This window comes from Tauraco erythrolophus, chromosome 13 (assembly GCF_009769465.1).
Source record: "Tauraco erythrolophus isolate bTauEry1 chromosome 13, bTauEry1.pri, whole genome shotgun sequence".
Classification (NCBI taxonomy): Eukaryota; Metazoa; Chordata; class Aves; order Musophagiformes; family Musophagidae; genus Tauraco; species Tauraco erythrolophus.
In genome coordinates, this window is record NC_141477.1 from 2,947,315 (window position 1) to 2,961,949 (window position 14,635).

General features: G+C 35.9%; 1 protein-coding gene across 1 annotated transcript in view; it reads right to left on the reverse strand.

The window, feature by feature from the left end:
* Nucleotides 1-6,161: 6,161 nt before the first annotated feature.
* CHM (CHM Rab escort protein) overlaps nucleotides 6,162-14,635 on the reverse strand; it is a 64,956-nt gene continuing 56,482 nt past the window's right edge. Inside the window, exons 14-15 of the mRNA XM_086619639.1 lie at nucleotides 12,031-12,197; nucleotides 6,162-6,791 (exon numbers count right to left, since the gene is read on the reverse strand). Coding sequence (XP_086475765.1) covers nucleotides 6,588-6,791; nucleotides 12,031-12,197 — 371 coding nt within the window. The 3' untranslated portion in view covers nucleotides 6,162-6,587. The remainder of the gene's footprint in view (nucleotides 6,792-12,030; nucleotides 12,198-14,635) is intronic.

Sequence of the window (14,635 nt, forward strand, 5' to 3'; positions counted from 1 at the left end):
TCATGTATTACTTCAGCATTCAGATATGGAGCAGGAAAGTACCATACGACTTCGCCAACAAGTTGCTGTAAGAATCATGCAGTGAATTCTCTCTGAATAGAGTCTAAAAATTACAGCTAGGGCTTACACAAATTTTTGCACAGGAAAAAAGGCTGAATTCACTGGATAATTTATTCACAACAAAGGACTCAACTACGACTTGCAGTGATTTCATGCCAGTGAAAAGTTGCCAGAGCAGAGAAATGTTTCCTTACACTGTCTGACAGCTGGGCTCTCATCATGATGAAACGGCTTTCCCTGGGGTGAGCTCCAGAAACACACTGGGGTTGAAAACAGAAGAGATTCAAAATTCCACATTGGCTGTTACAAGGTTTCTCATGTGTTTCAATTTGTGATTTTTTTTTTTTTTTTTTTTTTTTAATGGAGAAGACTCTGTAGGCTATCCTTTCCTAGACTCAAGTTTCCAGCATTATGCCAGCCAGTAATTAGAAAACTTGTTCCTCAGTCTGGGCATTCAACTCAGGTACAGAATACCAGTTTACCAACAAATATCACACTGGTTTTATGGCTTGAGGACAGATGGAGTGTCCATAACCTTTGGCATGCCCTACTTACTGAAGTCTTAACCACCCAGAATGGAGGAACAGCACTAAAGCCTTCTCCACAAATACATTGTGAATTATGGGACGGCACTTCAGAAGGAAGCATCAGATCCTGAAAATCTGTATCTAAAAATGTGGATGTTCTGAGATTTCCTAAAAATCAGCACAACCTCCTTGCACCATGCCTCTTATGGTAATCAAAACATTAGACGTCACTAAGAAAGTATTTTAGTTCTACTTGATGCTTAAACCTTTTTAAGTAAAAAAAATCCTGATAGGTAATACAAAAAACTAAAAGCAGATGAATTCTACTACTCAATTCAGTATACTGGCCACTTATAAAACTTGCACCACTCTCAAAGCAGCTTCTCCCCAGGACTGAGAAGATATCTACATAAAAGTGCCACTTCGCAGCATTACATACACTGGGAGGCAACCGTTGTCTATGCAACCATTGTTCACTAAATACATTTGGAGCTTAATATACACTCAGGTTGATACCTTCCGTCTTTTTTGTCAATGTATGCAAGCAGTGTAAAATATATTGTCTGTTAGAATCGTGACAGGAAGAGTATTTTCTGCTTAAGTCTCTTCTGATCAGAACTCCCATGCAGTCAACAACTGCATCTTCCTGACACTTCAACTGTCAACTTTCTAAATCTCAAATGTCATTGAGATTTACAACATTACTGCCTGGCTTCCCATCCAGATTTTGAAGAACCAGTCACTCTTATAAACAGGAACTGGCAGCCTGTAAATAAACATAATAGTGGAATTGCTATGCCCACCAAAAGTAATTTTTTTGCTAGATATGAGGCTGATGACATGAATTCTACATGGCTGACCATTTCCTACTACTTACCTCTACAGCTAGAAGTATCCTTCCACGGGAGATTTTATCACATTAACAAAGTTATTCTTGAAATCATACACAGTCTAAGTAAATATTTCCATCTGATTATTGAAGCAATCTTACTATGAAAGCGGGCTGCAATAAATGAACGTTTTACATCAGTGTCTCAAACTTCCAGTGTCAAAACTACTTCTACATCTTATCAAAGACACTTTGCATTACTACTTACCCAAGGAATGAAAGCAATTGCCCTGCCACCACAACTCTCTCACGTATTTTTGACAGTTTTAGTAATAGCAGGCAATTCTAACTTTTGGACATTCTATAGTGGTTGATTTCTGCAAAAATTTAAATGATAAACTTTTGTGAGTTAACAATTTTGTCACGAGATACATATGCACACAGACACACAAAGCTAATCAATACTATTTGAAAAAAAAAACCATCCTTTAAGAACTGTATACACACACACACACAAATCAGTTAAGTCTCACAATTTGATCTCAGTAACTTGCTCCCTTAATTGGAAAACCAGCAACTGATTGCAGTCACAGAATCTTAAGGAAAAATAAAAAAGGGCCTCAACAGCAGACAACCCACCAGAGTCTGCAGAGCTTATTGATAATTAATGGGTGAAGAAAACATTCATTGTAGCAGAAAAGCTAGGGGAGATCTCTGGAGCAGTTTAGGGTATACCAACAACAGAATTTCTACTTTTTAGAGGGATGACTTGGAACTTTTCTTTTCCTTAAGGGAGAGTTTTTTGTTTTCCAGGGGAGCTGCTTTATAGTTACCACTGAATGAAATCTAATTTCCATAGCAGGCAAACTGATAGAAACTATCATAAGAAAAGGATTAGCAGATATGAACATGCATAATATTGGGGAAGAGTTAACAAGGCTTTCATAGAGAAAAGCTATGTCTCACAAATCTACAACAGCTTTTGAGGAGTCTAACTTGATGGATATGGAATATCCAGACTATAGTGATGCCAGCCTTTCCTGAAACTTCTCACAAGATCCCTCAGACTCTTAAAAAGCACCAAAACTAACCTTCAGAGGTAAAAGGATCAATTGACAGCTAGCAAAAAAGTAGGAATAATCTCAAACCGATGCTGCTGAATAATTTCATAAATTATGTTAAGAAAAGGGATGATAACATTTGATATAAAATTGTCAGATAACCAAAAACCTAAAACGTACTGCAGAGAATTATATAAAGGTTCTACAGTAGTAACTGACTGAATGGATAAACATGTCCACAGATAAACAACAAAAAAAATACTTATTTGTACTGCAGAGTGCTCCGTGCACGTGCTGTGCATTACTCCATTTAGCTGCTATTCCACTCTTGGTTCATCGCTGCTGCCTCATTCGAAAAGGCACATACATATTCTTTCCCCCGCAGTCCATAAACTGTTAGAAATTGTGTAGAAATCTCACATAGCAGAAGGGAAAATAAAAGTGCAAGACTCAGTTGATCTCAGAGCATGAAGGTTATGACAAACAGCCCCCATTTTATCCTCCCCGTCCCACTACAACTGTCCTGCTTTAGCTATTTCCATCTGTTTGTCTCTCCTTTCTTCTTTCCACCAGCTGAGGAAAGTGGGTAGTTCACAAGTTTTCTTACTTCCAGCCTGCAAAAATGTTGAAGAAATTGATTTTATCCTTTCAACCATTCAGATTATGGATTGTGACGTAGTCTCTTACCACGTGAAAACAGTATTTTAATACCTCTGACTTGTCATTAATCAATACATTACCAGCAAATTGTTCTTGAAATTCAGCTGTTGCAACTCATGTTGCTGATACAAAAAGGCTTGGAGGGGAGAGAAAGGGGCCTAAAATCCACTGAGCTGAAGCAGAAGCAGCCATGCAACCTCCTGAGTACAGAAAGTGAAACTGATGCTGCCTACATAAAGAGAATGTTAGAGGAAATCTGACAGGATTTGGAGGTGTATGGGAAATAGAAAATACAACACAAAAGATAAAAACCCTGAGAATTCCCCAAGTCTTCTTCAGAGCATTTCAGTGAAAGGGCACAAAGCATGTGCTCCATCACGTTTCCACACCGGAGCTGACAGTGCCTGGACGTTTCTGGATCAGCAAGTCTAACGTGAAGATTTTTTTTTGTCAGGGGTCAATTTTCCCATTGATGCAAGGAGGATTTACACATGCAAGTCCTATTAACATTAATAGGAGTTACCTACATAAATCCCCCTGCAATGATAGGAGAAAAGACCCCATAGTCTGCAAGGATCTAAGTTCTAATGATTACCTGTCAAATGGCCCTAAGCATCATCATCACCAGAAAAAGCAGACGTAGCAGCTTCATGGCTGAAAATACTTGCAAAGGAACAGTAACTAATTGCAGTCATACAGATAAGGCAATACAACAGCAGAAGGGAAAACGGCATAAAATTGACTGTTTGAATATTAAGAGTTAATCCAATTAACCAAGTTAAAAAGAAAGTGCTCATTAAAAAAGGAATTCAAACATATCAAAGCACTCCTTAGAAAAAAAAAGGTGTGAATATTGTATGAGCTCCAAGGTGCTTGAAGGATAATACAGCTACTTGTTTAAAAATTCAATTAACCTTATCTTTCTTTAACTTGATTTATTAATAATCCCACAGATAAATTGCCAGTTTTTAAAAAGTCATGTTATCTTTTGAACACATCCTGTATGACAAGCCTTAAAAACTACTTCAAATAAGCCTAACCTTCACTTTGTATGCTTAAATCATTTAAAGCAAGAAGAAAACGCAGTTCAGTGCACGATTTCTGTAAAACACAAAGATCAACAGTCTTATCTACTGCTATTGCAAGTGAGCTATTGGGTACTCAAGTACCATAGGAAAAACATTTTATGTTTCCATTCACCACACCAGCGAGACACAAAAACAGTTTGTAAGCAATCAATGTAGTGTAAAATCATAGCCTACAACTGGCAGATTATTCCGTCTCATCTGAAATAAAATTTGCAATATTTCCAAACTTTGCTTCACACAGACTAAGATGCTACTTTATATAAAACCTGCTAACTGATAAAAACATCCTGTCACGGACGCAAACTTCAACCTCATTCCGGATGTCAACGTGATGAAGGCAGACAACAGAGCTATCAGGAAATCTCAGCTAACAAACGACCTGCTTTTCTTGCATAATTGAAAGAAAACACAGAAAAACGCACTTGCAAGCAAACTTTTAATTTCCATCAAATGATCTCCTTGTAAACACAGAAGATGAAGTATTCAACTATGATCTCTAATATTGAAAGACAAACAGGGACTAGGTCCTCCACTTAGTTGTTTTACACATCTGTAGATGTTAAATACAATTACCATACACCCATGCTTTCCAGTACACAGAAAATTACAGCTAAATGAAGAGGCAGTCTGCTTATTACTATAGATAACTGCTCCATCACAAGCATCCAAAGATAACTGGTGTTCGACATTGGAAACATTTCAACCACACACTTTTCTGAGGACTGTGGGTCTACAGATACAACGGTACCCATCCAACAAACGAAGAACATAAACACGAACAAATTAGCTTTTGAAATGCAAACTGGACAATGTATTACGATGCAAGACAAAGGGAAATCAACCGTTATCAGTTATGCTGTAAAAAAATAAATAAATTAACCTTTATGGCATGAAGCCATTTTAAAGGCAGGCACATGCACTGCAGAACTGTACAAAAGCCTGGATGTGTCATGTTCAGGCAGTGCTGAATGTTCATTATTCAATGGCAATTTTTACTTCTGCACAGTATTTCAGCACTGCTAGAACTATATCTAAGATCATGTAGAAGTTTAAACCTCAACTGATCAAAATCCACCGATCTCTATATTTAGATACATACTACTGATCTATCGGGTGTACATTTTAAGGTAAATCTTTAAGTAAATGCTAAATACTTTTCATCATCTAAATATCTGATTTCAAGCATTGTTCAGAAGAAGTGCAAGTTTATCATGGTGATTTACAACAGCTTTCTCATTTTTTAATTTTTCATACAAACTAAGATTATAAATACTTCAATAAATTTTATTGTATAAATGCTTTATGATTTATCATTACAAAAGGCATAATTTACAGCTATCACACTAATTTGAATCCTATTAACTGGGATCAATAGAAACCTTTGGAATTATCAGTTGAACCTTCTGCCCACCACAGAAAAACTCAATTAATGATCATCTAAACTTCTCAGACATCACTCTTCAAAAAGTTAACTCTTGGCTTATTAAAGGCCCAAACACTGCAACAAATCCAGGGAAACTAACAACAGGTATGTTCCTTTTATGATTTTCAATTTTGTTGGGAAATCTAGCATTAAGTTTAAATTGTGCTATTTTCCTGACTACAGTAAATTAAGTCACTAGTGAAAATGTGTGATCTATTAGATCTTATTAAAAAAAATTTGAATGTAAAATAGATTCATGTGAGGAAAATTTATTGGATTATATTTGTTTCTAAATTATGGCATCAGTTTCAAAACCATACAAGAGATTCTTCATTATACAAATTAATGTGCAATGAAATAATACAATGTCAAAATAACGACATCTGTTACATATTCTAAAGCCAATCCAGAACTGTCAGTATCACTGCCTTCAGTTCCATTCATAAAACCACTTTGTAGGACAGATTGTGAAGCTCACCTCAACTGTTACACTAGCAAAGGTCCAATGATTTTTAGTAGAACTGTGGTATGTTGTCAGAGGACCATCTTCTGACTGGTAAGCAAACTGGCACATTGTTTCTTTTGATCAGTTTCGAGTTGTCGCCTGTTCAAAAGATGGAGGATTCCTTCCAAGATGTAAACCAAAACCAAATTCTCTCAACAAATCAAGAATTCTATTTTAGCATTTTAAATTCAAATGCCTTGTTCTATGTTTTTTGTTTAGCTAAAGCCACCCTGGATCTGGCGAACCTATGACCATTTGGAAATGTCTCAGCTATCAATGAAAGTATTTGACCAAAAAAGATTCTTCAAGCTAAGGAACTCAAGGCAATTGCAACGATATGGCTGTGGGGTTTTTTAAACTTCTTGTTCTTACCCTTCCTCCCTTACATTTTCCTTTGGGTCAACCTCCTCTTCTACTAAGAGAACAGAGCTAATTCAGTCTTCGTTCTCTTCTTTAACAGCAGTACTACCTCCACTACTGCTTTCCCCAGTTGAGGGTTCAGGTTTTGTCTCTGGTGAATTACTGAATCCAGACTCTTCCGGCGCCATCTCATCTTCATCATAAATAATATCTTCTGGATTTGGGGGCGGTGGGCAAAATTCCTCTGCAGGAAACATTTCGTGGAAAATAGTCTCAGCCTGTTCAGAAACAAAGCATAAAATAAACATTACCTTGAAATGTAATTCCTTGCAGCAGTGTTTTACAGATATTTAACATTAACCTCTGTTCTTTCAAATCAATAGGAATTTAATCTTTGACAGTTTGTAAACACATGGTAAATCCATTCCTTCTTGCAGTCCTCCAAAGAGAAAAAGTCATCTATCCTTTTACGTTGTTCTACTAGGAAAGTCACAGCATAGGGATTTTATAAAATGCTGGTCATTCTACACTGTATCGAGAACAACAAAGCTGATTTTTTGCAAGCAAAATAATTTTTTCCACTATTAAACATATCCCTAACACATAGGAAAGATCTTGCCTCTTCCAAGCAAAGCCAGGAAATCGTTAATATGTATGATCTACATCATAACTATAGGGAATTCCTTCTTAAATTTAAAAACTACAAAAATTTTTCCATTTTTGTTTTTATAAACACCTCACAGCTCAACTGAGAACTATTCTCATCCAAGGGAATATTATCATTGACAATATATGCATATTCGTATACATTTATGATTTATTAAAAACCTTGTCTCTAATTTCAATGTATCAGGTGTGTACACCTATGTGCACAAATTGTGCCTTTCTGAAAAGAACTGAATAAGCAACTTTTATTTAGAGAAAAAGACTGTTACTCTTGAGATACAGATCGAATTCACAATGCCACTTACTCTTCATGCCATCGAGGTTTAGAAATTAAGCGCACAGAAAAAGTCAAGTTTTTTGACCACTGCAAAGCAAGACGTTCAAAAGAAACGTGGTTTTGATAATGTCAGGGTAGTTGTTATTATAGCATACAAAATATAACCACAAAATCTGGGAGAAAAAGTACCAAAATAATATAATCTTTGAACTCTTGAGAACCAGACATTTTATAACAACAAAGGAAGCCAAAAACCCTTCAAAAACCACAAGAATGCAAGGAGCTTTGTTAACTAGTATTAAATAGTTTTATACGTTCTTGTGCAAATAACCTATCTATAAGTTTATCTAAAAAAAAAACCCAACCTGGGGACATTCCGGATTTTTTTTATTTACTGAATCAACACGCACTTCACATTTCCAGAAAGGTTTTCTTTTCCAAGTCCTTAAGCTTCTAAGGCAAATGGCAACAGCTGATGCAGATCACAGTTCTGATTTGGGTTTCTAAAAAGGCAAAGGAATATTGCCTCTCGATTTTGTCTATTTAGTAAATTGTGCCCTAAAGACAACCTGTGATGAGAGCTCCCACATAGGCAAGAATTAATGCAATCTTTAATTTATACTGTTACCAGACACCGCACTGAAAAAGCTGGCAGCAGGGTCAGTTAATGCCAACTGCAAAGGCTGATTACGTGAGGTGGATTCCTGGACAAGAGGGAATTGTTTTCAGATTAATACATCATTGACCATGTACCAAATAGCTTTCTGTGATAAACTTCACTGCCAACCAGCAGTGGATTTGTATCACCAGCAGTGGATGTAGGACTCCATCACTAACTGCTTAAATGACCCTGTCTACTCTCAGTTCAATTTAATTTTTCATTCTGCTTCCTAAATTTCACTCTTCCATGCCCATTTAACAGTGTTTAAAACTATTTTTATTAGTATATGAAAAAATAAACAAAAAAAAAATCTATTTTCTACTTCAAAAACATGGGTTTGTAATTTAAAAACCCGGCCTAGTAAGTTGGGAGGGCAAGGGGGTACAAATATCCTGCAAAAAGTTTACAAAACTAAGTTTTTGAAGGTAAGAGAAAGACTTTTTATTTTAAGTCTGCACTTGTCCTTCAAACTCCAGAAACATAAACTATTATATTTAATAGACTATTGAAGAAAAATGTCATATTCTGCACTAAATATATAACAAACTAGAACAGACAAACATTTTCTATGCAGTTCTCAACAACTGAGAGGCTGAACTTGGAAAGAAATTCTCAGTACGTTACGTAGGACATCACAACATTAATTACAATTGAACAATTCAACGGCATAGGGTGCTTTTAGGTCTACTTTAAGTTACCTTTATGCAGCTGAAGTCATGCAGAATAACCAATAATAATTTAACAGCTCCTTCATTGTAGCACTTAGATACTTATTGTAACTAATTGAGTTAGTAAATAGTTCCTTCAGTATTTAGTAAAGTGTACCAGCTTTCAAGGGTGTATATTTGAATCAAGCATTAAGATGTAAGTGTGTAAAGCATTTAAACAGATACTCTGATTTAATAACTGTTATACTGCTTGAAGTTGAACAAAACTATGTTTTGTCACTGTTTTAATGTATCCCAACTACCCACCTTGATGGCCTGGAGACATGCTGTATGGGCTTTCATAGCAACTTTTACAGACAACACTACCAAGCTAATAGTAGTTTGAAATACAATACACTTGAATAACTCAAAATCCTTCCAGATATAGAAAAAAAAAAAAAACATAAACAGGGACAAAAACAAGGACAAAAACAAAAACAAGGACAAATATTGGCATGACAATTTTAGTGCTTCCTCTTATGAGTGATGAAGATGCCTTGGAAATGTGAAATACTCCAGGGAACACACTACTTTAGAACACAGTAATTCATGTCATGTTGTAGTGACAAAAAAATAGAAAACTGGAAGCCAGATGCTTTACTTGATCCATACATACAGAATTTGAAGGAATCAAAAATGGCACCTTATACTTTATTTAGCCTATCCTCAAGGCAAGTAAATGCAGACATCAAGACTAATCCAAAATTATACTAGGAATTTAACACTAAATTAAAACAAGAATGAAGTCATTTGTACACTGAGCTGTAGATGGATAATCATCTGTAAAAGTTGTGATGTCTTGTCATCTAAATAATGTATCATCAACACCATCAAACAGCATGACATATAGAAGTTGGTAATACTAATGGTGACAAAAACATACATCATGGGAAGTATCATTAAAACAGTAAACACAGAATTGATTTGAGAAATTAGATTCAATTTTCCAAGCTATCTCCAAGACTAATACCCACAGCAGTTTTGTGTTTGTTTTTTTAAAGTGTTCTCATCCATGAGTTTGTAGATATCTCATGTTTGGAGATTTCCATCCCATTGCTAGGACGACGAAAGTGATCTGGGGGTAGAAGGCACATCAACTCACATGTATTTCCCTCCTCTGCTTGCTAGAAGGTACCTGCATGCCAGATGGTGGAGTCTAACCGTGAGCTCCATCTTCAGCCTATTCTTCACTTTGCTCTCACATATGCTCCTCACTTTAATCTTCCCTTATGACTTTTCATTATAAACATGTTTACACTAAAACATTTTTCACTCTAAGTAGTGACCATTTGTTTCAAAATTTAAAACAGGTTAAAAAAAAAATAATGTAGATCCTAGCTACTCTCTCTGAAAGGCAGTATTTTAGGCTCTGGATTGTTTCTCCTCCAAGATCTGCTTGTTTAACGTCTATCGCACTGATGGTCAACAGATTTAACACAAAGGCTAACTGCAGCCCCTAGAATATTTAAACACAGCTTGATCTATAATACTATTACTCCCTGGTAAAAAAAAACAAAACCAAAAAACGAACAAAAAACAAACAAACAAAAAAACCCCTTAAGATAAGACAAGGCTGAATGCTAGAAAAGATGGCTACAAGAACTAAAATAGGCTGTTTTTCAAGTGTATTTAAACAGCTTTTAACTTGCATTGTTTTAAGTCTAAAAAAATCTCATTTCGAAAAGAACTCAATCACAATTTAAAACTGCTACCATAAGAATTGTCTTGCATTATTTTTTGTCTTTACAATTCTTTATCCTCTTGGGAGGCAAATTATTGCCTTGTAAAGCAAAATGAAGGGTACTATTAGCCCTTAATTACACTGTTCTGACCCTACAGTTCAGGCTATGTCAGCTTTTCCATTTTGAAATCTTATTTTAAGAGGTTTATGACTTAGTCATAAAAAAATCCTGCAACTGGTGAGAAGATGCCGTGCACTTTCTCTGAACAGGGCCATTAAAAAGCAGCTTTAAAAATGACTAGTGTCAGTTAATTCTACAGAGATGTAGCAGTGTTCTCACGTTAGCTCTGAAAGCACTCTGACACCACAGGGACTGCTGCGGTACATCGGCCTGGGAGTTTATAACTTACTTATCAAGGTGGATCTCTCAATGCAAGAGCAAAGGAGAAGCATTCCTGTAGCTGTCTTCTGTTGAATGAGTTGTCATCTACATATTTGCATGATCTTGTCTTCTACTCAATAGTAGTGGGGAAAGCACAGTGAGAGGTATGACACGAAGTCCTTTGTGAATTTCTACCTACCTACCCTCGAAGACCTGGTGTCCCAGCATATTCTGCCTACTGCCAACACAGAAGGTGGTTATTTCACGATTTCTCTTTTGTTTAAGGAGCTTTCACTCTTCACCTCCAATTTCAAAGCACTAGTATTTTGTCTTAAATTGAGTACTGCTATGTTATGCCTAGTACTAGGCAGGTGGCAAGTGCTTCTCAGTTCAGGATTCTAGTTAGCAGGAACTAGATACGCAGACACCCAAATACTGAGAGCTGAAAATCAGAACTGAGCGTGATTTGGTGCCAAACACTATTTCAGGGTCATGAGTACAATGACATTCCTCTCAATTCCTTCAGAGACACAACACCATAATTTAATACAGTGATGCTAAGGCAAAAAGAAGGTAAACTGAGCCAGACAGCTTAATGTACCAGATTTTTTCCCAGTAGGTTTTAGGTCCTGCAAGTATTATACTTCTCTGACAATCCTTCCAACTTGAACTGTAGATAAGCAGTACAAATCAAAGGTCAGAAAAGTCTATCTACTACGTCTCCTCTTTAACCTTACAGGTGAAAGACTACATATTTTGGGGAGTTATCTGCATTTCTGAATTATTTGACAGTTTTTTGTTTGCGCAGTATTAGAGCAAGTAACCATTCTACAAAGACAATCATCTTCAGGTACTGCAGCCTTCTAGATTCCTTCTTACCTGTTCAGATTAACTATCTGCTACTCCTAATGTTACTCTATCAATTGACCTTTTTGCAAATTTCCTCCATTCTCAATCCCACTGACATTCACTTTGTTCATTAAGTAAGATGTTTGTATGTCTAGCTGTGAAGCTTTAGAGCTGTATTAGTACTAATTACCTAGCATAAAGCAGAATAATACAGAATAAAAGTAGACTGTATTGGACTTCCTTAGGTCTTTAAAATTAAAAGTTCTGCAACCAAAAAGACCTCATCTGCCTAACCTGTTTGACAGCACAGTCATTTCCTAAAGCAGAGTCTGGTCCAGAACAGACATAAACATTCGAGGGTAAGCCATCGTATGAGTTTTTCTGGATTCCTGAAGAATCTCTCATGTTGAAGTACACTGCCCAGAGGACTCTAGGTTTTTCCAGTTCTTCATTTTCAGTCTCTGAAAAGAGAAAAAAAAGTGTTTCCAGTAATAAATGTTCATGTGTAACAAGGGAAATACATAATCTAGCATACTAAAAGTCAATTTATTAACATGGAATTCCTGTAATATTTTTTTTTCCTTTAAAAAGCCAATTAATTTTACTTTCCACTCTTTTCTGAGGTACTCTTTCATTGTACTCTTCCTTTACGATCACAGGTATGTAAACTCTACTTATTCTGTACACACTATGCCACATAAGAACCAATTATCACCTAAAAGTGTGCTACAGGGAAGCTTGGTCTAAATTTAATGCCTTTCCACTTCATGTTATCTAGTTTACTCTGGATAAACTCCATGAACACACGACAGTCTGAACAAGTCCTCCACGGGCTATGCCAGCTTGAAGCTATTGCATTCCACATGTAAAGATATTTTTGATGTATACTTTTTCCCACTCATTTAATAGTTTATCTTTATATGGGAACTCTTCTCGTAACAGACCTTTGTGTGCTTTAAGGTTAAGCGTCTTCAAGCCCATCTAAGAAAACTAATGCTCATGGTTTAAATAAAAGAAATTTTAAAGAAAAATTTCACAAAGAATACTCTTCTAAACTAACTGCAGATAAAGAATTACCAAAAGCCAGAGGTACTCTGAGGTGGGTGATATGCAGTACGTAGAATCTCTAAACTGTAGAAATACTGCTAAATGAAAAAAATAATTAATTTGTATTTATCAACGCCTTCTGAGGACTTGTACTGTGCTACAATACTCATTACAAATACAAAATGATCATAAACTACATCTTGCTTGTTCATCACCTGGACCTTCTTGCAGTTACTTTGCACATTCATACAATCCCTCTATGCACAAGCAGAAAAACCTATGGGAAGATGAAGGTCACTTTTTAACAGTGCAGAATGCAATGGAGGAATACATAACACAGATTCTTAGCTTAATAGATAGTATTTGTGTGGCATATTTGCTGTCCCCTTTTTGGTATTTTACCTCCTCTAAAATAAATGAAGCTTGTAAAAGACCTTGCGAGATTTACTTCTTTACAAGAAAGAAACTTCTAGATAACAATGGCATTCAAAATAGTATTTTAAAGCAGTTGAATTAGAAAAAAAAAAAAAAGAGATAAATGTGTGCTATTCCTTCAGTATCTTTTTATAACTGTCAAATACTTAAAAAAAAAAAACAGGGGCTAGCCATACTGAACAGTTTGAAATATAAATTAAATTCATCAGCCTGTGAAAGTCTGAGCCTTAATACAGGGCAAGATGCTCTTTAATATATTTAAAAGTTCACATTGCTCATAAAAGTTACTTCTTCCTCATTTAGGCAGGAAAATGAATGGAGTCCTCTTCTCCAGGTGACTTTGCCTCTTTGACCTGCCATGGCCCAGTGCTCACTTTATCTGGTGATTCATTTTCAATAACTCCAACAGTATTTGTTCTGACATTTTAATTAAAATACGACCACTACCTCATCCTGATGATAAAAAGGCCTATGTGTCAGTGAAAACTAGCTTTTCAGTGCCTCAGTGCACCTGAGGACCCCTATGATCACAGAGTTTCTACAGAAGAATTTCAGTCAGGTTCTAAACAATATATCATTTCAAAACTGGATCACTTGAAGCACTAAGATTAATGCTAACCCTCTCAAATGATTAGAAGACACTAAACTGGAAGCTAATCTTTTCTTCACCAACTGGGTCTTTGAAACACATAGCACTCTTGAAAATTTAAGATATATGTTAAATATTAAAAGTTAGAAATTAGCAGGCTTTAAATTAACAAATACCAACACGAAAAGTGTTTGCAGCTCTCCATTCTAGTAAAGCTTTCTATTTACAAACCCCAGTTGTACTCTACATATTTGTTTTGCAAAGGCTCTTGTACTACAAACCTACCTAGTAAAAAAATTACATCTTAGAATCATAGAATGGTTAGGGCTGGAAGGGACCTTCAAAGGTCATCTAGTCCAACCCCCAAATTGTCCCCACAATCTTTGGGACATCAAAATAATTGCCTTTCCTGTAAGCAAAAAAGAAAGAAAATGCATATTATTTAATACTTTATTTCCTATTAAAAGCACTTTGTTGCACAACAAAAACAGTAATATGTTTGCTTTTTCATTAAAAGGTAGAGGAAAAAAAATGTAAAAATGGAAAAGAACACAAAAAACAAACTTGTGAAAAGCTGAACTCAATCCTTTATGAAACACTGTTTTTGGTTACAGAGCCCTGAGAGGAAAAAGGAAGATTTGCCACATAAAAGATTGCATTTCATTTCGCTACTGCACCTTTGAAAGACATGCTGAGGAGCAAATATGTTTCCATGAAAAATCAAGTGTGAGAAGTTAAAAAGGTCCTAGACACTTACAGCCATGGTCCTTGTACACTGAAGTTAAACCACAGCTGAAGAAGACTTGGAACATTAGATCATGAAATACA